The 23842-nt window shown below is 42.6% G+C and overlaps 1 protein-coding gene across 2 annotated transcripts in view; it reads right to left on the bottom strand.

Moving 5' to 3' along the window:
- LOC114434192 (regulator of G-protein signaling 5-like) overlaps positions 1 to 23842 on the bottom strand; it is a 25267-nt gene extending 1425 nt beyond the window's left edge. The window contains exons 1-5 of one of the 2 annotated variants that reach the window (XR_003670472.1): positions 23686 to 23842; positions 22960 to 23073; positions 22159 to 22220; positions 18950 to 19116; positions 16933 to 17358 (exon numbers count right to left, since the gene is read on the bottom strand). Coding sequence is in view for 1 of the 2 variants with exons in the window: in XM_028403207.1 (XP_028259008.1) it covers positions 17194 to 17358; positions 18950 to 19116; positions 22159 to 22220; positions 22960 to 23073; positions 23686 to 23729 (552 nt within the window). In the remaining variant the exon portion in view is untranslated. Of the gene's footprint in view, positions 1 to 14901; positions 17359 to 18949; positions 19117 to 22158; positions 22221 to 22959; positions 23074 to 23685 lie in introns of those variants that run through there. The other variant, XM_028403207.1, reaches the window with a different exon arrangement.

Here is a 23842-nt window from a genome sequence, read left to right as displayed (position 1 = left end):
AACCTTCCGGTTATTGAACAACCCTACTATACCACTGCGCCACTGCTGCCCCTAAATCATTGTGGCCATGAGCTCCACTTTCCTTATGATATAACTTTTGTGAGGCTGCTATCATACCTGAGGTCTCCTTGTAATAACACAGTAATCTTCTATAATCATCGGGCACATTGCAGACTCTGTTATCCGATGTGTAATGTTACCTGATTACAGATGATTATCAGAACATAATAATCTAACAACCAGCAGAGGACATGAAGGATTGTTATATCAAGATTACAACAGGTTTTTATTACCAAGACATAATTAAAAACTAAAACTTCCATCTTGCGGTGTCATTAGATGAGTAATTGCTGCTGAACTTAACTGACTTCTACTGACTAAAATCAGGCTAAAATGGCAGCTGGGCAGATCCTTGTGCTCTTTGGTGCCACCTATGGTGATAAGTGGTAATTACATGTTGGGTTTTTAGAATCCCAGACATCCAACCAGGACAACCAGAGCCATTTTGTGTTCACTTCCTGTTCATCCCAGTGGGCTGAATCTGGCTGCAGTTCACCTCGAAGGAGCTGGATAGTTCAGAATATCAGAACTGAACTGTAATAAGACACGTAGCATGCTAGCATTCTGCTAATGGATGCTGATTGGTTCAGATTAGGTGCAGGCATCAGGGCCTCTGGATCTAAAAGTCCCCACAGACCTCCATGACAACAGAAATAAACATGTTTACAGCATATTCTCATAACTGTAGCTACACTCATTCATTGTAAGACTACATAAAAAATGGTCCCCCGCCTTAAATGGACATGTAGGTGCCGCCTCTCATCACAAGCTTCCTCTTCCTGCGACTGCCCGACAAACACAGCCCCACTCAAAATGGTCTTGACTTGTGGTGTGGAACTAGATTTGACAAGCCATAAAAATAAAAATAAAAAATAAAATTTATAACTTACATGTTGGGGCTCTATCAATTCATACTACTTCATACTAACTCTAGAGCGCCCCTTTTTGGCAGCAGTCCCCAACCTTTACTTTTTGCATAAGGGACCAGCAAAAACAAAGATATTTTTACCTACTGGGTGAAAATGTTTCACTGTTTTTAGTGTCTTCAGAGTCTCAAACTGATGTTTAGGGCCCCATTTACAATCATTTACAACCTCAAGGACCCAGGACAGACACGGTCCATTCACCTGGCACCATCTACAAATACTTTGTGGATCTGTGGATGGATTTTTTTGCAATTCGAGAAATGATGGAAAGCAAATCATTTTTCAAAATAAAAGACCCTGCAGCGTCTGATAGTTATAGGGTTAATGTTACATTTATTTCATGCAGAAATCTCTGATTCCCACTTTAACCATACATTTTGTAAACCCACTCGTGCACCTAGCTGTCCTGGCATCTATGTGGATGTACCTCCATGGGGTCATGAAGTCGTATTCACACACACAGTCTTCACTTCATGCCTTTTTATGGGCAGCAAAGTTGTGAGTATGACGCATTATACGCTAAATAACCCTGGTTAAATTTAATCTCCTGCACATCTAACTTTAACAGACAAGGAGACGGCGAACATGCATAAATATTTACCGTCGGTTGGTTCTGTCTGCCTCCTTCGCTGCTTAGTAACAGCACCGAAATAGAATAAAAGATGCCCAGATAGGTTTTTAGAAGCAGAATGTGTAAAAGTGGTTGAGTTCATAATCTACCAGCAGAGCTCCAAAGTGGATTAGTTTTTCCACGAAGGCTTGTAATTGGTTGATCCCGAGCACATGATGGTATTCATTTTCTGTTTAAGCAGAATTACCCCTGTGGAGGACAACATACATGTTTGTGTGCACAGACACACATGTCTTGTTTCCTGTCTGATGTACGGCTCGGCATGAATTCTGCAGCCACAGATAATCTACAAAGGAGGAATCAAAAAAAGTCATAAATGCAGCAGGGGTCGGTGCACGGATTCTTATCTGGCATCTGAAATGAATGGGAGTGTGAGGAGAGGTGTAACGAGGCCACAAAACAGGCACACTGTGGACTGCTTAATGGCTGATTTTGTGGTGATACAGTCAGGGTTCATATTGGAGCAGATGACACTGATTTGTTTGATTGATTTGATTTGATCATTTTGCAGAATCCTGTGAGACTCCTTAAGAAAATTAAATAGAATGCGACATAAATTTCCCTATAAACAGGGAATAAAAGGAGTATTGTTGGCAGGTGGCACCAACAACAAAACATATCTTTGTCAACAGTGACACAAGACAAGATTTATCGGCCATCTAAAGACAAAAACAAACACATAAAAACATTGATTTGTTGCACATATCATTTAGCTCTATAGGCTATTTAAAAAAAAATCATTCTTTACATCATTAGATTAGCATACATGGTTTATTCTGTAGTTGCAGTTTGGACTTTACACTAGTCAAACTGCTACCTGAGCTGGCTTCACAGTTAATGTCCTGGCCAGTTGCAGCTTTGTAGCTTTGCTTTCTAAGCAGGTCTATCTAGCTCAGGTTTGGCTGTTATGACAAGGATGAGGGATCACTTTCAGATGACTGATAGAAACACTGACAGCCACTCAAAAAGTTGCGGTTCGAGGTTAAAAGGTGATGCTGCATCATTGCTGTTCTACCCAAACACTCGCCCACTTCCATGTTGAGCCAGCAGCTTGGCTGCAACCTTCATCACTTTTGGTGAGTTGTCGTCCATATATACACAGTCTATAGTGTGAATGCTCACATCCTTATTTTCATATATATTTCATTTTTTTTTTAATCACAAAATATTACTGCTACCATCAGGTCCCTGCAGATTGAATCACTGTGTCAGTGGTTCAGGGTGGTTAATTAAAAAAAAAAAAAGGTTAAGTGAGAAGCGTCACTGTTAAAATAACTCATCTCTGACTGCAGGAACAGAACAGTGAGTTCAGGTCACAGAGTGTCACGTTATGTTTCAGCTGATGCTGTTACTGTATATTTCTGGAGAGGGACACTCACTGAGAGCCACAGGTTGCTTGTTTGGGGTGATGCAGCCTAAACGTAGGCTGTTTTCAGCTTCACAAAGCTGCGAGGACTTTCTGACGTCATGACGTGTCAAGCTACAGAACTGCCATGTGAAGAAGGGAGAATGTTTGGCTGGCCTTGTTTTCTGGACTTCTGTCCATTCAGCTGGCGTGCACAAAGTTTGCAGCTCTCAGCTGTTTTCACTGAATCACTGACTCTCTCGATGCCAGGGCAGCTCCTCACGGCGTCCTGCTTATACAGAGAAACCTGCAGGCTAACACTTCTTATCAACATTATAATTTGCATGGATAGTGGAGGTTGAAGGCTCCTGCCTGTGTTCTCTTCAGCGAAGCTGCACCGCTAATGTTCAACAGCCATTTTCTACCCCAGCAGCCGCTCTTTCCTCCCTGAGGGAAAAGCTGTTCTACACTCCCCGCCGAGCCAAATGTGTCCTCGCAGAGTGGCAGCAAAGATTAATGCTGCACACATTCTGCACTTATGTAACGTGTCAATGACAGAAATGGAGCTTTATAAATGACACTGCTTCAAATGCATGGCTGCTCTGAGGTTCCATACAGAAATTTACCAGAGTAAAATGACTGATGTGTGTGATAAAGAGTTAAACGGTGGATCCAATTAAGATGGAATTCCTTATAAAGCTGCATAAGCATCATGAAATCAGACACAACCTTCAGCTTTATTTATGTGATGATTTCAGACCCTGACCATGTGGTCAGAGCACCCTGTGGATGCCTCAGGCCGGACCTGTTGCTGGTCCAGTCAGTACAGCATCATAAATTTCCTTTAAGTCCATTTAGCTTCCCCGACTTAACCTAAAGTGCCTCTTACTTCATAAAACGTCATTGATTTGCCCTTTAGATTGACTCAATTACTGTTCTGACCTTAACCAGTTCAAGTTCTGAGCCACCAGCTCCTTTCATTATCCACACACACACACACACACACACACGCACGCACACACACACTGAGTGTGTTTTTCTTCTGCTTAAGGAAAATATATGGTATGTACGGGATATGTCATACAGGACCTGTGTTTGTGCATGTCTCACTGCCTGCAGCTGTAATAATATCCAGACTCTGCTCAGGCCCAGCGGCCACAGTGCGGCTTTATTCAGCGCTAACTAGCTTATCGCTGGACGGTCTCTCCTGTGTGAGGGCCGCTAATTAAAACCTAACAGGAGGATCTGGTGATTTAATGTGATCACGGGTGCAGGAAAGCACGTATACACACACACACACACAGGGCCACTTAACACTGCGACACAAACACACCTGCACTAGGTACATAAATGAGATACATCCCCGTTGGTCGGTGTCTGGATCTCTGGTTTACTGTGCAGATGCGAGGTTTGGATGGTAAAGACTGCAGGGCAACGAGGAATTTTAGAATAAAAGTTTACATATAAACACCCTAACTGAAGTCAGACAGAGGCTGTGTGTGCCAAGATATAGGATTCATCCATCCATTATCCATTAACCCGCTTCATCAGGAATCGGGCTATGAAGCCTATCCCAGCTAACTATGGGTGAGAGGCGGGCTACACCCCGGACAGGTCACCAGTCCATCACAGGGCAACATACACAGACAAACAACCACTCACATACACACCAACACAGTGACCAAATGACCTAACAAGAACGCCTTTAGAATGTGGGAGGAAGCCCGAGTACCCAGAGAAAACCCACGCAGGCACAGGGAGAACAGAAAAGCCCAATCAGAATCGAACCAGGAACCTTTTTGCTTTGAGGCAACAGTGCTTATAGATAAGATAAGATAAGATAAGATAAGATAAGATAAGATAAAACTTTATTAATCCCGAAGGAAATTCTTGTGCCAGAGGTATCAAGTTACATGAAATGCAGTTAAGTACAGAGTATAAGAGTATAAGTGTCACTATAATCCAAAATAAGAGTACAGTACGCAGTATGAGCACAATATATGATACATGGATACAAATATGGAGATGTAAGGTGCTAAGTAAACATAAATATAGACCAGTGGAGGGAATGACAGTGATGCCTGACATGATCATCTAGCTCTTCTCCCTACAGAAAGGGGAGGAGTTATACAGTCTGATGGCCACTGGCAGGAAGGACCTCCTGTGGCGTTCTGTGCTGCTCCTCGGTAGTCTCAGTCTACTGCTGAATGTGCTCCTGTAGGACAGCAGTGTGTCGTGCAGGGGGTGAGACGTGTTGTTACGAATACTGAGGAGTTTCCTCAGTATCCTCCTCTCCGTCACCTCCACCACAGACTCCAGCTCCACTCCCAGCACCGAGCCAGCCTTCCTAATGAGCTTGTTGAGTCTGTTGGTGTCGGCCGTCTTCATCCTGCTGCCCAAGCACACTACAGCGTAGAAGATGACGCTGGAGACCACCGAGTGGTAAAACATCTGCAGCATGGTCTGGCAGACATTAAAGGACCTGAGTCTCCTCAGTAGATACAGGCGACTCTGTCCCTTCCTGTATATTGCCTCTGCATTTGTGGACCAGTCCAGTTGGTCAATGTGGACACCCAGGTATTTGTAGCTGTCCACAATGTCCACGTTGGTACCCTTGATGCTGACCGGGTTTGGGAGTGTCTGGTGCTTCCTGAAGTCCACCACCAGCTCTCTTGTCTTTGTGACATTCAGCTGCAGGTGGTTCTGTCCGCACCACTCCACAAAGCTGTCCACCACACTCATATACTCCGCCTCCCGACCTCTGCTGGTACAGCCCACAATGGCAGAGTCATCCGAGAACTTCTGCAGGTGGCAGGACTGTGAGCAGTGTCTGAAGTCCGATGTATAGAGTGTGAACAGGAATGGAGACAGTACCGTGCCCTGGGGTGCCCCCGTGCTGCTCACTATCGTGTCCGAGACGGTGTTCCTCAGCCTCACAAATTGTGGTCGACCTGTAAGATAGTTAGTGATCCAGGTGACCAGTGGGGTCTCAACTTGCATGTCCAGGAGCTTCCTATTCAAAAGGGCAGGCTGCACGGTGTTAAACGCACTGGAAAAATCAAAGAACATGATTCTAACAGTGTTACCTGCCTCCTCCAAGTAGGTGTGTGCTCTGTGCAGCAGGTAGATGATGGCGTCCTCCACTCCAATACGGGGCTGGTAAGCAAACTGCAGGGGGTCCAGCGATGGTTCCACAACAGCACGCAGGTGTTTCAGGACCAGCCTCTCCAGAGACTTCATCACATGTGAAGTCAGAGCAACTGGTCTGTAGTCGCTGTGTGTGCTTGGATGTTTGGTCTTGGGCACAGGAACAAGGCATGTTGTCTTCCACAGGGTAGGGACAGTCATCAGGCTCAGACTCAAGGAGAAGATGTGCTGGAAGACCCCACACAGCTGTGTGGCACAGTCCCTGAGTACTCTGGGGCTGAGTCCATCCGGTCCTGCAGCTTTTCCCGGTCGTAGTCGACTGAACTCCCTCCTCACATCCTCTGTGGTGATGGTAACTGTGGACACAGAAGAGCAGAGAGAGAGATCTGATGGGGGAGGGGGGCAGGGAGGCTGGGGGGTTGTTAATGGAAGGTGGGGTAAGGGGGGCAGGGTGATGTTATTGATTGGGAGGTGAGACTGGTTAGTATGGTTAGGGGGAGGGGGAGGAGGAGGAGGTACATTGTTGTTATAGACAGGTGTTAATGGTGCATCACAGGGAGGGGGAGGGGGAGGGTGGTCAGGGAGTGGACTATCAAACCTGTTGAAAAACAGGTTCAGCTGGTTGGCCTCCTGCAGATCTCCATCCATCATCTGGTCCGAGATCCTATTGTGGCCGGTGATGGTTCGCATGCCACTCCATACCTCCCTGAAGTTGTTCCGGGCAAGTTGGCTCTCCAGCTTCCTCCTGTAGCTCTCCTTGCCCTCTCCAATCTTCTCCCTCACCTCTGCCTGGGCCCTCCTCATCTCCCCTCTGTCTCCACTCAAGAAGGCTGTCTTCTTTCTGTTGAGTGATGCCTTGATGTCCTTTGTCACCCATGGTTTATTGTTTGGAAAGCAGCGTATTGACCTGGTGGGGATTAGAGAATCTGTACAAAAATTAACATATTCTGTGATACAGTCTGTGAGTGTGTCTACATCCTCACCGTGGGTGTCACAGAACACATCCCAGTCAGTCACCTCAAAACATCCCTGCAGGGTCTCCAGGGCTTCCGGTGTCCACCTCCGTACAGTTTTGGTGGTCACCGGCTGCCGCTGTACTGCTGGTATATACTGGGGTTTGAGGTGGACTAGGCTATGGTCTGATCTGCCCAAGGGAGGGAGAGCTATGGAGCTGTATGCCTCTTTAACATTAGCATACAGTAAATCTAGAGTTTTATTTTCTCTTGTTTTACAGTCCACAAACTGCTTGAAAGTGGGCAGAGTTGATTTCAGATTAACATGGTTAAAATCGCCAGAAATCACTATGAAGGCATTAGGGTGCTGGGTCTGAAGCCTCGCGGTCACAGAGCTGATGACGTCAGTAGCCCGCGACGCCTCCGCCGAGGGAGCAATGTAAACAACGAGTACAATGGCGTGAGAGAACTCTCTGGGCAAATAATACGGACGTAGACTCACCGCTAGCAGTTCAATGTCCGGGCTGCACACACGCTCCTTTACCGTAACGTGTCCCGGGCTGCACCACCGGTTGTTCACGTAGAGCGCAAGTCCCCCTCCTTTCTTCCTGCCGCTCTCGGTGCAGTTCCTGTCCGCCCGTACCAACTGAAAGCCGGCTAAACTCACGGTAGAGTCCGGTATGTTTGCGTGCAGCCACGTCTCTGTAAAGCACATTACAGACGCCTCACGAAACACACACTCGCTCTTTGTGAGAGATGTTAACTCTTCCATCTTATTACCCAGTGATCTAACATTACCCATGACGATAGAAGGAAGATACGGCTTGTATCTTCTTTTCCTCAGCTGTCTTCTTTTGCCCCCTCTGCTTCCGCGTTGTTTCCTCCTCAGCTCTTTGGGGATTTCGTGTCGCTGGCCATACATCCCGCTGTGCTGGAGATTCATCAGCTGATCTCTGGTGTAAACAATGGAGCCCTGGCGTGTTTCCGTCACGGCCTAGACGCGGCATGATAAAAGTGCTCCAAAAGCGATGAAGACCACGAAGAAAGTCCGAAAAAGACGCATTATTGCAGTGCCTGACCGCTTATACTTATACGTACGATTTAGTACGAAGTAGAGTGTTTAGAGTAGAAATAAAGTACGAAAAACAACTTAATACACCCGCGGTGTGCGGAGCTTCTCTGGCTGGCTGCTACCTCGAGGCCAGTTATGTTCAGATGGAAACTTTCATGGGTGTTTTTTCTTAAAGGTAGGGTAGGAGATTTCATTCTGGTGCACTTTTTGTTAAATTAGTGTAACTTCTCTTTACAATCCGGCCCAGTTTCGCATTAAAACGAAGAATATGAATCATGTGTGGAAGCTATAAAACACTAAAAACATCAGCCAATCCTCCGGGTGGACCCTGCGCGGAGTATTGGCTGGTTGTCACTCTCTTCCTGCTCTGCGCGCACCAGAGAGGTATGTGCATGATGGCCGAAGTCACAGACCGCAGCTCGTCTTCAGGTAATGTCCTTGGGAGGTCCATGTGATTGGGAGGCGTGGCTTCGGGGTGAGCTCCGAGAGAAAGGGGCGTGTGTTTACTTTCCAAATCTGGCTGACTCTCACTGAGTTTTCAAAATCTCCTACCCTACCTTTAAGAATGAAGCACCACGTTTAGGAACAGCCAACAAGAGGTGGTTAGGACACACAGCAGGGACACTAAGCTGATAAAAGGCCAGGTGTCCTAAAATTCAAAGAAACACTGAATGCACCGTGCTTGGTCTTATGTTGCACACAATCCATGTAAATACATGCACAGCAAGGACTGTTCAACATGTGCATCACAACAGGCTGATGGAGACTGAACTGTTGAGATCATTTGTGTCCTTCTGTCATTTCATAGAAACACATCGGACCTGTCTAGTCCATGGTTTCACACGGTGACACACAGATCCTTTATTCTCTGAAACAGCAGTCAGACGTTCTCTCGAACTAATCGCTCTGACACAAACACATGGTTCACGTCACACAATAATTTTCCTCCACGTTAACAATGTGCTCGACATCTCTCCATTCTTTAGAGATGACATTATTCACCATGTTTTGTAGTGTGGGAGACACTCTGGGGAACATAGAGTGCAGTCTTGGCAGCAAATCCATTTATTTGCTCTCCTCAATCGAGACAAATGGAAGACTTCCTGTCTTATCTAACCTGTGCTGAGAGAGAAAAATGTAAAAGCTTGTTTTCACAAACGTCTCCTTAAATCCTCATTTGAACGCTCAGTGTCGTTTTTCATGTGATTTATGTTTCAGCATTGTTCAGGATTAGTCATATATAGTCTTTGCTCGCATGCTGTTGACTGAAGGGAAGTGAAGGCAACTCACAAAGCTAAATGACTGCTTGATTTCCCCCCTCTATTTAACTGTAACAATGCTCAGGTAAAAGGCAGCAGCAGCAGCAGGTCTGCTCAACAATTATAAACAGGAAGCTCATGAGCTGCAGCTGGGCAGCTGGGCAGCTTGTCAGCGGCCCATTAGCTGATAAGGAGCAGGTTTGATGGCCAAGCAGGTGAGACATGACTGCATCTGGCAAATAAAAGGCCTTCTCTCTGCACTGCAGGGTGTCAGTCCACATTAAGTCCTAGTCACAGTGTGCTCCACACAGACGGGTAGTTCAAGGCAAACCTCCCCACTAAGCAGCCAGGTCCCATCGCCATGAATACTCAATGTTTATTATTAATAAAACAAATGTGTGATTAAAGAAAGGAAATAAATCTTTGTGTTACGTTATAGATTCAAGTGCTTGTTTTTGTGTTTCTGGAGTATGAAATGTAGGACAGAGCTGAGTTCGAGCTCCACTCCAAAATGGTGACAGATTGGACGAGTCACTCTGTCCAGCATGTCCATAGCTGTGTCAGAAATCAGCCACTTCTGTCACAGTGTGACGTTTTTATTAGTGCTGTTTGAATGTGTACTGGGAATGTTTTAACCCTATATAGTGGACTCTGCATCCTTAAATGTATCACAGACACGATGCTCACAACACAAGCAGTAAAACTTACTGATGCAGGAGGAAGTAGCGGTTAGATTCAGCCCATGTGTCCGATGGAGGTGAGAGCATAAGACAGGGACTACATGGACTGAACCCGTTTACATGTATCTGCAAATGCAAACATGTAAAAAGTGCTTACACCAACAGAAATGCAAAAGCTACCCGGAATGCTTCCATTACTAGACTACTGCCTGCTCTCGCAGCCGTACTACACAAAAAATGCACGCACGAACTGAGGCGCAGACTGCCGCAAACGAATGCAGGGATTTTCAAAATCTCCACTTTTGCCAGAGTTTTTGGAAATAATCTTTTTTAGAGGCGAAAACTCTGTTTATGTGTAAATGAAAGGCACAAACGAAGGAAAAGTCTTCATTTTTTTGGTGGTGGAGGAGAAGATTTTGTAGATGGCTAATGAAGATTAATTAAAATGATTCATAATTTAATTTTCGGATGGTCCTTGAATGCATCATGTGTGAAAGCTCAGCTTAGAATTTCAGTATTTCATCCAAACATCTTAAGAATCATCTCATTAAAAATGAGCAAAATAAAGCTCTTACACTACGAACATTTTGTATATATATAAATACAATAATGAACTTTTATCTTTGTCTCTTTACTACTTTGCATCCAAGACCCTTGAGTGTGTTGGCAGGAGACATGACCTAAAGATAGCCTAGAACTGAAGGGGGGTTTACAGAGAAATATAGTCACTGTACCTACAGTTCATTGTGCAACGTGCACAATGAGCGCCACGCTGTGATAAACTGTCTGGTGGGTTTTTTTTTTAGAAAATGGAGAGGGGATAATTTCCTTCTGCTCTGCTTTTGTGCAGCGCGACGTGACTCTCGGCCTCCTGTCGTGAACATCCTAATGTCAGAGGGTGAATTAAAGACTCGCTGTGTCTGTGAGTCAGATCCGTTTTAATTTCACGCCACGTGACAAAAGAACACACGTTGTTCTGAAATGCTGGCAGCAGCTGGAGGTCTCCATTTATGCACTAATGCAAAGAGGAGAACAACAGCTGACTTTCTTTCAAAGCGCCTCTGAACAGAACAGACACATTTCTGTGGTTTTCAGGTCGTCGATTTTACATATATGTCTAAGATAGGGACACATCCTGAAAAATAATACCAGGACGTCTAAACTCTAAGTGATTAATGGGGATAAAAATGTTTGGAACCAGAAGCAGTAACCACCACATTTTTGTGGACTGTGGACTAGAGCCCTGTTTTTGTCATCCTTCAATAAAGTCAAGAAAATAACGTTAGCTAATAAAATTAACCCCCTATGATCTGTGAGCATGCAGGAATAAAGAGGGCTTCGGTGTCAGATTTCTTCCCTTGTTTGCCTGTAAGGTGCTGGGTAGGAGAGTTTGTTCATTTGTTCCAGGTGTTTGCTGAGAGCTTTATAAAGTGTGGCGCACAATTCAGAAATACCTGCCATCGTCTTCTGATCGTCTGTACTCCAACCCCATGAAAGACTCTCTGAGATTCTTTTTTTCTCTCATTAAATGAGTTAATGTGGACAAAAATGTTTGGAATAAATCCAGAAAAAAATGAAACCATGAGAAGCAGTCGGATCATTTGTCTGCCTGCAGGGAAGTTTTTGTTCCTGCAGAAACAAACGTGTTTTTGATATGCAACTCAATCCTCGCTGTAGGAGGACGAGGGAGAGTGAGTTATGGGATCTGTTGCAGGTCACGTCTCCATAAAAACAAAAGCAGTTGTGCAAAGAAACGTGTGGACTGCACGGTCCTGGATGTGGCCCCTCCACGGTTCAAAACAGAGAGAGCTTCGTGGGTCCGTTTACTAATCAGATTTTTCTTTTGTTAAACCCAGAAAAAAAGATGTGGAAATCTGGCACATGTTTAAAAACACTACCAGGACACTGATGCTCAGCGCCCTCTGGGTCAGAAGTCTTCAGGAACAAAGTGATTAAGAGTGCGAGCTGCACCGTGGGAGCTGGGCTGGAGACAGTTCAGCGGGTGTCCAGGGTGAGGATGCTCAGGGAAACTTATAATAGGATCCTGTGCAACGACTCTCACCCACTGCACGACCTGGAGGTGTTTCGACAGAACACCTTCAGCCACAGACTTACACCACCTCGGTGCAGGTCTGAGCGCAGCAGGAGATCCTTCCTGCCAGCGGCAATCAGGCTTTTCAATGTGCAATAACCAAATCTATGGCATGTATATCTTCGATGTGCAATAACCTCACAAAGTGTAATAACCTTGTGTGCAATTTGATCCAATTTCCTTCTGTATGCCATCTCATAGCACACTGGCTGTAAGTGTATGTTTTTATACATCATGTATATTTTCACTTCAGAATAAGATCGCAGGAAGATGCACAGATGCACTGCATTACATTGTATTCTATTTTATTCTATATTTATACTATATTTTTTCTTTTATTACTTAGATTCTATTAGATTGTTTTCCTTTTTATTCTTTTTTATATATATATATTGTATATTGTGTCTTATTTATTGCTAGTTTGGCTGTATGTGGGTGCTGGGTGTTGGCCATTGTGATGCTATAACAAGAGAATTTTCAATAAAGTTCTATTCTATTCTATTCTATTCTATTCTATTCTATTCTATTCTATTCTATTTCTCGCTGGTCACCTCATTAAGTTATTTTGTTTCACCAAAAAAGCATCAAAACAAAACAAACTCAAAACCAAACTGGAACCTGTCAAAGTCCATTTGCCGTCACCTAGCAACCGTGCATCACAACTTCAAGCTGAATGCCAAACATAATGTGCACTTGAGGGCAGCTTGATGTGGAAAGAACTTGCAGCTTTTGAAGCACGGAGTGCACCTTAAGCCTCCAGTAAGCTGCTCTGTGTTTTCCAGCTCAGACCTTGAACAATACAAGGGAGGATTGCGAGGGGGTCCGTCGGTTTGGTCGGCGCTGCCAGCCGCAGACATCGCTGGGGAAATGACTGAGCGTTTGTATTATTTTTCTTTCACATGAAGACGGATCATTTCTCAAAAGTGTATAAAAAGCCCCGAAGCCATGAGAACTTTTTGTCTTGCCTTCTTTAAAGGGGAACTGAGTGAGCAATCAGCACCCACGCCCTCCGCCTGTTAATGATGCCTGAGTAAACATAAACAGCACTGTATAGTTTTATGAGCTTCATCCATCAGCAAAAGAGTATTCTGGACTCTTTGTTGGGAACTTGTCCGTTTAACTTCCAACATCCTCCTTAGGTTAAAGGACACTATATTAAGCTGTTGTTATGTTTTCCCTTCCAGGAGACAGATTTGAGGTTTCAATCATGACTGCTGGCAATAAAACAGCAAAAATGAATCAAAACCTTATCGTGGAAACCTTATCACACAAACCCTGGAAGAAAGCTCAGGGTGGAATAAATAAAGGAGACTGACACAGGTTGTAATCTGAATACTTCATGTTGTTCATGTGGAGGTTTTATTTGAACTCCACTAAATGAGGCTGTAAGAGCTTCAGCGCAGCGTTTGTCGGAGATGGTCACTAACCTCCTCCGGGGACTCCGAGGCATCTGACATTTTCCATCTATTTCCAGAAACGGCGGTGGCTACGGATGCGACCATGCAGGCTTCTGACAGTGTTTGTGTTGGCAGCAGCTTCTTCAGCCGCATCTGTTTCCGCTCCGTCTTTAACTCATCGTTCCTTCTCATGCAGCTTTGTTCTTCTAAAACAACTCATTTATTGGGAGGAGGGATAAAAAAGGAGGAAATAATAAGACTAATCTGTTTTCTTAGTGATATTTCACTCCAAGACATTTTCTTTTCTTTCGTTTTTTTTTTGTCCATCAATTTACAGGCATGAGTACGTTTTATGTAGAGAAATGTTGAGCCAACAAACGTCTTAATTTTTTTTCGTAATTTGTTTTACTTTTATTCTCTTGTGGAGCGCGAGGGACCAGTGAGGGACCAGTGAGGGACCAGTGAGGGATTTGGCATCACACTATGGAAACTTAACTTAATTACTGCCAACATTGAAACACTGGGGATGATGAATTGATGTGACATGCATAAACACTGAAAAACCTTCCAAGTTTGGGGGAAAAAAAATCCTGTCTACAACAAACCTCTCTGCTGTTTTATTGGTTAGAATTGTGACTGGGCCGAAAAAAAAGACATGTGGTCACATATGTCATCTGGTCGTAACAGAGGACCAGACTTTCACCCAGGAGGCTGGGGTTTGTGTTCCCCTGTGAGATCGCAGCATTCTTTTAAAATTGCAGCGCACCCTGCGGCCTCTAGAGGCCGGCTCTAAAAATGAGTCAATCCCACAGACAGCATGGAACTATATGTACGGACTGTCCGTGATGTCAGGCCGAGGTCATAGGAAGTGCTGTTTGGAGCCTCTCTGGAACGCTCTGCTCGTCATTACAACATCCAATTACAGGCGAAGAGGTGAAGGCAGGAAGCCTGCGCTGTGTGTCGGTAACATTATTTAAGCTATCCTCCAATTAAATTAGTAATGTTAAAAACCGATGTTGAGGTTTTGGAAAATATTTATGAAAAGATCAGACCTTTAAAAAAGGACTGCGATAGAGATGCGATAGTCTCAAATAAGAAAAAACAGAAATGTTTTACATGCAGTTACTCACATGACCACAAGATGTTAACACTCTTACTGCTAATGTTGTTTAAAAGTCATAAAATTAACTGATGAAAAGAAAACAGTGACAACTGAAAGTCAGATGTTTCTACTTTTATGACAGTGTGTGAGTCGTTTTCAAAGACTTCCATCGGTGTCTCTTCAAATAACTTAAGTGGATATTTACACGTATAAATAAAATAAATACATCTTCGGGAATTGTATGCATATGTATATATATTTTATGTGATTATGTGAAAACGTACATGCAAGGCTACATCCAATAATGCACACTCAGCACTGTTAAAGCCCTTATTGATGCTTTGTTTGTCCTGTGGTGTTAACTCGTCGGGCTGTGACAGCAGACTGGCTAATCTGTGCCACAAAATCCATCCAATTCTTAAGTGCTTACTGATTTCCTGATCAGCAATAAGGACTCGTAAAATGCTGAATATAAAGATAATATTTGTGTTGGTTAACACATTAAATGCTTTTAGGTGAAAAACAAACAAACATAAAGTGAGACAGGAGTAAATATAATCACACGGAATGACTGCTACATTCGGCTAGACGTGTATATTTTTGGACACTCCATCATGACATTTGCTTGTGTTTCAGCCTTGTGGAAGTGATTTGTCACAATGTAAAGTTAAAACCAACAAAAAACAAACAGATTAATATACAGATTAATGTGACTATTATGAGCTGATTTTTTTAAGGCTTGTATTTGAAAGGAACTTTGAAATTGATTGTCAAGTGCTGCAAACTTCAGTTCTGTCTCCCATGTTAGTAATGTCGCACTGAAAGACCCTTTTAGTGACTCATCGTGCATACGTTCAACTTTGGTATAATCACATGGGAATAAAGACTTTCCTTTGTATAAACTCACTGCTCTGTTTACTTCTTTTTATTCCTGAGATCCCCTCCTACTTGATTTTCCCATCTTAGCAACTTGCAGTGTGGTGGTAGCCAAGCAGCTAATCCACCGAGCCAACTAGCCAGCACTGTTCTCACAGGATGAGCTACACTGTGGAGACGAGGATAAGAAAACAAAGTGATGTGATTGTCGTTAGTCATACATTGATAAGGCTCCACTGCGGTATAGATTCTTTTATTAGAAGGATGAATGCTGGTAAATTATTGATCGATTGTTTCCCATGTCTGCAGACAGAGTTCTATCTCCTGCCCAGGCACTATAATATCTGAGTTTTACCCTGACAGTGTCTTGGTAGCACTTTAATGTCAAAGGAAGAAGGTCGAGCCTGGGTTTTTAAAAGGATTAACATGTCTGTATGTTCACAACATGCTTTTTTCCCAGACATATTTACTTTACAATGATAATGGACTGTCAAAGGTACACAGTGCTGTTTAATAAACATTCATATACGGTTAAGAATAAGGTGATCTGTTATATAAGATACCACAAGAACAGTGTGTTTGTGTGTCAAAGTGTTGAATAAAAATGTTTCCAAGCTGTTGCTTATTGGTGTAATTATCTCTTAATAATGATTTTTTATCATTGATTTAAACTGTGCTGATCTGATTGGAAGCCATTCATTTTGGTCCATCGATTTTTATAATATTGCAAAGAAGCTGAATCCATTTGAGCATCACATCCTAATTAATACGAATAATAGATTATAACTCAGCAACAGGACTGATCAGGATGTTACAGCACATGTTTTTGTGTAGTTTACTTGTTGTTGGATATTGTTGTTGTTTTGGTTAGCAACGACAGAGGCCAGGTGAGACCCAGGCTGTAAGTTGGTTAGTGAAGTACAAATAGTAATCATCTTGTTACAGCTTTGTTTTCAGTCAATGGTCTGAAGTTTGGTGATGCTACAAAAACACTTTGACACACAAGTGTAAGTCAGGTCATGTTGACTGTCTGGATGATCTGATAAACGTAACTGTGTGTGTGTGTGTGTGTGTGAGATTCTGTACGCTTAACATCTATTTCAGCTTCAATCACTTTTTAAAGTACAATTGTTAAAACGGGACTCTAACTCATTTGTTTACTGGTCCTGATTAGGATTGAAAATCAGGAATGTGTGTGTGTGTGTGTGTGTACTTGTACAGCTATCTTTGTGAGAACCAGTTGTGTGTCTGACCACTGAATTGAGGACATTTTTGTGAAGTAAGGACATGTTGGCTGGTCTTAGTTTTTTTGATTAGTTTCAGGGTTGGGACTTGGTTTTTGGGTAAAGTTAAGAATTTGGGTTAGATTAGGTTAATGTTAGATAGCTGTACGTGTGTGTGTGTTAGGTGGGGAGATGAGCCATTTCAAAAGGCAGTTTTCTTTTTTTTCACTTGAATTTGAATTCAATTTTTTTAGGATTAGGATTTAGTCAAATAAAAGTCTCCAAGCTGTCTTGCACAATGGTTGTTTATTAAAAATATGTAATTTAAATTGTTTTCACTTTTAGCAACTGCTGTTTGAAACCTCCCCCACCTCCCCACCCAACCCCCCGCCTGCCTGCCCCCCACATATCCAGCTCGTCACACTGCTGCTTAGTTCACCAGGAGCTCCTGATACTGGTCGGAACGCAGGAACCGGCTGAAGGAGTCTTTCTCCATGAGGGCGAAGATCCTCTTCTGGGCCAGGTCAAAGGTGGTGGAGGAGAGGTCCACCAGGTTCCTCAGGGTGACATCCTTGGTGAAATGGTCAATGTTGACCTGTAAGAAGTGAAGAGAAGAGATGAGATTAGAATGAACCAAAGTGAGGACAAGACAAGACAGACATATGATTAGTAAACTCAGAACTTTTCCCATGACATAAAACTAATGGGAAGGTAGGAATCAGTCTGTAGTGGAAACAGCATCGCTTAGATTGAACTGAGAGGTGGGAGATGACACACAGGAGTCTGTCCTTCATTTAGTACTGATAGCAAAGAGAGCTTAGTGACCTTAGCAAAGGTTTTAAATTACTTTCATGACACCTGAGCTGGACACACATCTACCCGTGGTGTACCACAGGGCTCCATTTTAGGCCCACTTTTATTTTTCATCTACTGACACAGTTCATTCATTTGATTGTCATGCAAAACAGATTTTCTCTCTGCTGCTGCTGTAGAAGGTTCTAGACAGGATTGACGTTATCCTACATCATCATCATCAGCATCAAATCAACCAATCAGAAGTTAATAAAACAAAACTACTTTTAGAGGTAGGATAGCTGGCTTTAGTGGGGCAGGTGGTGCATTTTGAGGGCAGCGCCTCGCCTCACCAATGCCTGAAACCAACAAACCATGCACCTGCAGGTTAACATTAGGCCTGGTTCAAGCTGCAGTCCTTGTCCAGCAGTAAACCATATGTTCCTGTTTGGCTTGACCTCACTCAAAGCCAGCTTTTTAAAGCTTCACCTCAAACACCACCATCATGCTCATCTGACTTTGACTCCATGTAACATTCAGGTCCTGAAATCTAAATCTGCCTGCTTTTCCCTTCGGAGTGACTTTATGAATTTAGAGTATGTATTCATTATGTTTAATCTCATTTATCATCTTAATCTTTCATAGTTTTTCTGTTTTTCTTTTCCAAATGTGTTTGGCTCTCAGCTGGTAACTGTTAACTTCAGATTCACACCCACTCATAGCATTAAAATGGATGAAGAAGTACATGTTTGATAAGGAGTCCAACTATTTCTTCAATTGTCTGACTTCATTCAGCTTTGTGAATGACTTTGGAAAAGTTCCTAACCCAAGACGGAAGCACTGCAGTGAATGTGTGACACATTGTGTGTGTGTGTGTGTGTGTAATACCTCCGTGTTCTGGTGTGTGTGCTGTTCAGTCTCAGTACATTCTCTGTTTGTAAGCTCATCTGTTTACACTCAGGCAGGCCTGTGTTTCTCCTCTAGTCCTTCACTTTCACACCCAGTTTGTCTTTGTTATTTATTCGTTCTCTTATTTTGAGCAAATATTCAGCAGTTTAAGAGTAAAATTCAGCTAAATCTGTTTTACCATCATACCGAGGGAATAAAACATGCCATGTAGAATTTAAACTGATCCTTTACTGAGTGAAAAATAAGATAAAAACCATTCCCCTGCATACATTAAGCTACTCCATGGCTGGATTTGTCTTTGTACTACATTGCCTTTTAAGTCACATTGTGGGCGACTGATGGGAAAATCAGTTCCACTGAGTATGATTACATATTAAAGCAGGAGCTAAAAATTGAAACATTATGAGAACGGATTTGATTTGATGACTGATTTGTATTCCCCATGCAGCCAAGCTGATTTTTTAAAGGAAGGAGGAGTTTCTGACCTCTCTGGGTCCCTCAGACTGGATAAAGTCCTCGTATATCTTCTTGGCCTTGGAGGCCATCTTGACTGGGTTCTTGATCTTCTTGAAATCCTCACAGGCCATCCAGAACTCAACGTTCTCGTCGCTGAACTCAGACTGCAGGAAGCTACGGAAAGCAGCCAGTCCGTCTGATGAAAGACAGAGGAGGAGGAGGAAGAAGAGAATAATTGAACTTAACTTGTCTTTTGATGGTGATAATGTCCTTCAGCTCTGAAGGTTGAGTGACAACTGATATTAAATATCAGTTAAGTAAATCAATAGAATATGAAAAAGGCCGGAGCCATACATTTGAAGGCTGTCGCACTGCAGAAGCACAATCTTACAGACAGGATGAATGAAAACATGAGGACAGAAGCATCATGGCGACAAGAACACGTGAGTGCGATGAGGTTATTAACATCATGTTTCTGCATCATCGACATTAACACTTTCCACCCCAAGGCCCCCATTTTTAGTGGCTTATTTCAGCTACCCAACAATAAAAAACCATAAAACACTAACAGACTGTTATCTGCTATCTTCTTACATTTTACTCAATTACCAGACATACTACCAAGGAGCCATAAAGTTAAAGAGCGGCATCTGTGGTTACACACAGCCTGTTTTTCTTTAAGTCTATTAGAAAACCTGACAATGAATTGCTCACTTCAACTTCTGACCTGTCCCAGAACTGTCACCGTCACCATAAACAAGCTGTTCATGAGTAATTAAAGGAATTTAAAAACATTTTTTTCCTGTTTCAAACACAGAAAAATATTTTTTTTTATGAGTGTCAAAAACGTAGAAAAATGTTTACACACAAAGAGAGAAGCACAGCGCTCAATAAAAAAACCATTCATTCCACTGAAGTCTATTGTAGTTTAAACACAATGTCTTTGAAAGTTCCCATTGTGTGAAAGGGCATGTGCTGCAGATGATAAGCGTTCTGCTCTGGTCCGCCGGCTTTTATCTTCCATCTGAATGGCTACTTTGGTTCAAAATAGCAGCGAGTCGTAATCAAGCTTCAGCTTTTTTTTTTTTTTTTTTTTTAAAGACCTTCAGAACAAGGACACAAAAAAACAGAAGCACATACTTACAGACACAGACGATGTCTAAATCAGAGTCACAAAATACTATGATCTTTTTATTATTTAACTCCATGTCTGCTTAGTTTGAATCATCACAAAAACTCATTCTAATTAAAAAAGCCGCACAAACATCAGCATGAAAATGAGATTTTTCCCCTCACTCTTTGAAAATCTCTCTGAGTCGTCATGCATTATGCATTTCCTGCTATGCACTGCGCTTTGCATTATGCAATTTTGTAACTTGAAGGAAAAGGATGGGCGCAGCGCTGTACGTGAGAGGAAATAACTCATGGAGAGATCCCATGAGAATTCACCAGGAAAAAAGCCATAAAGAACAACGCTAATGTAAAAACTCATGCAGATATAAATAATCACTGTACGGCAGTTAATGGCGACTGTGCAATAAATCAGCGCTGGTGGAATCATACGCAGTTCTCTCCGGAGATGTTACAACAACACACAAACACACACAACTTTCACGGACATGTGCACTTTCATTTAAGCGTGCAGAAACACACATCTGAGCCGAAGGAGCCACTTAGGAAAGGTCTTCTGCCACCCACCGAGCTGTGCGGAGGGGAAGTGCACGGCCGGTCAGTAACATCTGTACGAGGCTCTGTTTTGATGCACAGAAGCGGCTTAAGTGATGCTTTAAGCAGGAGAGTTTACACGGACTGTTAAATACCATTAACCAGTGGAGTTAATCATCAGTCTGTGCAGTGTTCCTGTGCACTTTTGTCAGGTAAACACTGGAGGCAGAGTTTGCATTTGTAAGCTACACACTCCATTTTTCCTCTAATATAAGCAGAAGCAGAACAAATTATCAAACAGTTTTATTCATGCATTCAAGTGTCTCTTGTAGGATTGTGTAATAACATGACGTGCAATCTAATTATGTTTTGTTTTGTCAGCCCGTACAGGGTGGACACACAATATTCATATGCAACACCAACAATAAAGACCTCATAATCGTCCAATTACAACTCCATGGTTACATGGACGTCTGACGGAGCAAACACGCTGCCCGAGGGTCTAATGTCCCTGTTTAAACAGCCGTTTGCAAGACAGACACCAGGCCTCAGAGGGAGGACTCGTGTCTGCTTCCCCCGTTTGGTAAACCGAAGCAGCACAAGCTTTGGACATAATGATGCAGTCTGGGGTCGCTTCTAACGACGGGTAATAAAAAGCAGAGAGAGAGGCTGCAGACACACACACACACACGAAATGTGCCCTAGTTTGAGATTTCAGCTAACAAAGATGACATTTCCTAACTGTGAGATGGGCTAAAGTACAAGCAAAACCAATGGTTAAAACTGGAAACATGATGACTGATGGGCTTTACTTTAATCTGGGAGTATTTGGTGACTAATAATATTATTAAAAAACATCAAATATAAACTCTTAAATTATCATACACAAAACGCTTAGTCCTGGTAGTGTCGTGGTTCACTTTCCTCCAGTTATAATCCAAATATGGTCAAAATATTAAAACATAATGGCATAATCCTAATGGCATTAATACACTTTTATTAACAGTGAACTAATAGACTGATGCTTATTCATGACCCTGAGGTAATATTTAAGTCACCGTTTTACTCACGTATGATAACATAGTAGCTCATTTTGACATGGAGGCGTATACGTTTTTTCTCACTTTTAGAGACACCCTCAAGTGCCGGCACATTTTTATTTCTCAAAAAAATGCATGACTGCATGGCAACATGTCCTCATGAAAAAAAAAAACATCCACCACATTTAATCTATCCACAAGATATGAGACATGGTTACATTTATGCTAACATTGTTTCAGTCCCGCTGACACCATGATCTGTTTTGTTTTCACCTGCTGTGAAGTTTTGTCACAGTTGAATTTGGCATTAAAACTACTGGCTAACTTTTGGCATTAAAACCCAGGCAAGGGCTTAGCATAAAATTATCTTAAAACACACAAATTTATAACATTTTACAAGGGTCTTAAAAGGAAAACTGCTCCTGTTGCCATTTCTGGCAGCCATTGCATCACTTCCCAGAATATGAACGAATGTGTGAGATGTGAGAGATTGTGAAACGAGATGGTAGAAAAATAAGAAAAGTAACACCTACAGCTGTTGTTCAGGACTCGGTCCAGACCATCACGCCACTGAGCAGCCTCATCAGGTGTCGGCCTGAGAGAAAAAAAAAAGTCAGGAAGATTCCTTAAAATGAGAGAGAGAGAGCTGAAGCTAACCCTTGACAGACTGAAAAGACTCAAAAACAAACCATAGATATTCAAATGCACATTTGAAAATCTTTAATCCAAGCCTGGACGAACAGATCACACCTGGATTTAGTGTTTCAGATTCCAAACTGAACGTTTTAATAAGTTCAAAAAGGAGTTATTGATACTTAAAGACAACACAGCCGCAGCCAGAGCAGCAGTGGTGTTTATTCACAGTGAGGATTAGCTGGAAACATGAGTGGAAAGTTTCCCAGAGCTTAAATCACATCGCACACACACACACCTTCACAGATGCATTCCTATCTGAGGGGATAAAATGATGGCAGGAGCTGTGAGGGCTCATACAAAATCTCAACATGAGGGGCAGCGGCTTGATTTACAGTCGCATCTGCCAAGCCAAATACAGAGGTCAAGGAAGGTCAGGAAAAGTGAATTAACTAAAAATAAAGCCTCAGCGAGCCTCCTCACAGGAGCAGAGATCAGAAAATCAAAGGTTTTGTTTTGTAAAATGTATAAAACAGAAACTTTCTCTGATAAGACTGCAGTGTGCTGGAAGCATACGCACAGCCCAGTGCCTCATGCATCATTTATCTCAGGTTGATGTCTGAGTCCTTTCATCTCCACCCACCTACACCTGCTCTGATCTCCTGACAAACACAGGCCCCCGTGAGGGAGAACACACTCACTTCTGCAGCTTCTCCGGCTTCTTCTCCGGCTTCTCCGGATACGGGATGATGAGGTCGATGGCATTCTCCGGCTTCTGCAGTAAAACACCCAATTTTGACTTGATCTCTTTGGCCCTGCATGATGGGAAGCAGAGAGAGGAGACTTCAGGCGTGTTGTTTGAACTTCTTACGTAAACTTTAAGGTCATTTGTCATCATAACTGCTTTACTGAGTTTGTCTTTGGATGACAGATTTATAGTTTGGAACTAATAAAAAAATCAGCATTATACTTTTATTTATTGGAGGAAGAATTAGGCCTAGCTCTTGAGGTTTTTATTTCAAAATAAGCTTAATATAATGTCATGAGTTGTTCTTTTAGCTCTATTATCCATCATTTAACATTTGTATTTGAATCAGGAACTAATTAAACGTTTTAAAGCATTTTAAAATATGGTAGAAACATTTTGTTTTCATGGACATTTCTCTGATTCTGATGGAAAATCTACAGAAAATAACTGCAAATATAAAAGCACAAAACATCTACGGCCTAAAAATTGCCCAAAAACAATTCCTGGGAAACAACAATCAAAACTAACAAGTAAAAAAAAGTTTGTAAAGATGCAGCCGTTGACCCAAGAATTCAGTTTGAATTGTTTCTGACACCAGACTCAAACTTCAGTCAGTCAGAACCAAATCAGAACCAAACAAAGGTTGTAAAGTGTAAATCAGTAACGAAACATTTCTCACCTTTCGATGCAGCTTTGGGGTAAGGCAGCTAATCCTTTACACATTTTCCAATGCTTTCAGTTGGAGCAATTCTAAAGAATGAATTCCCGTGTGTGTGTGTGTGTGAGTCTCCAACGCTTTCTCTCTGCTTTCTGACTCTGGCTTTCAGCACTCTGGA

This window comes from Parambassis ranga, chromosome 4 (genome assembly GCF_900634625.1).
Source record: "Parambassis ranga chromosome 4, fParRan2.1, whole genome shotgun sequence".
NCBI classification, from domain to species: domain Eukaryota; kingdom Metazoa; phylum Chordata; class Actinopteri; family Ambassidae; genus Parambassis; species Parambassis ranga.
The sequence above is the reverse complement of the archived record's forward strand: the minus strand, read 5'-3'. Positions and strand labels throughout refer to the sequence as shown.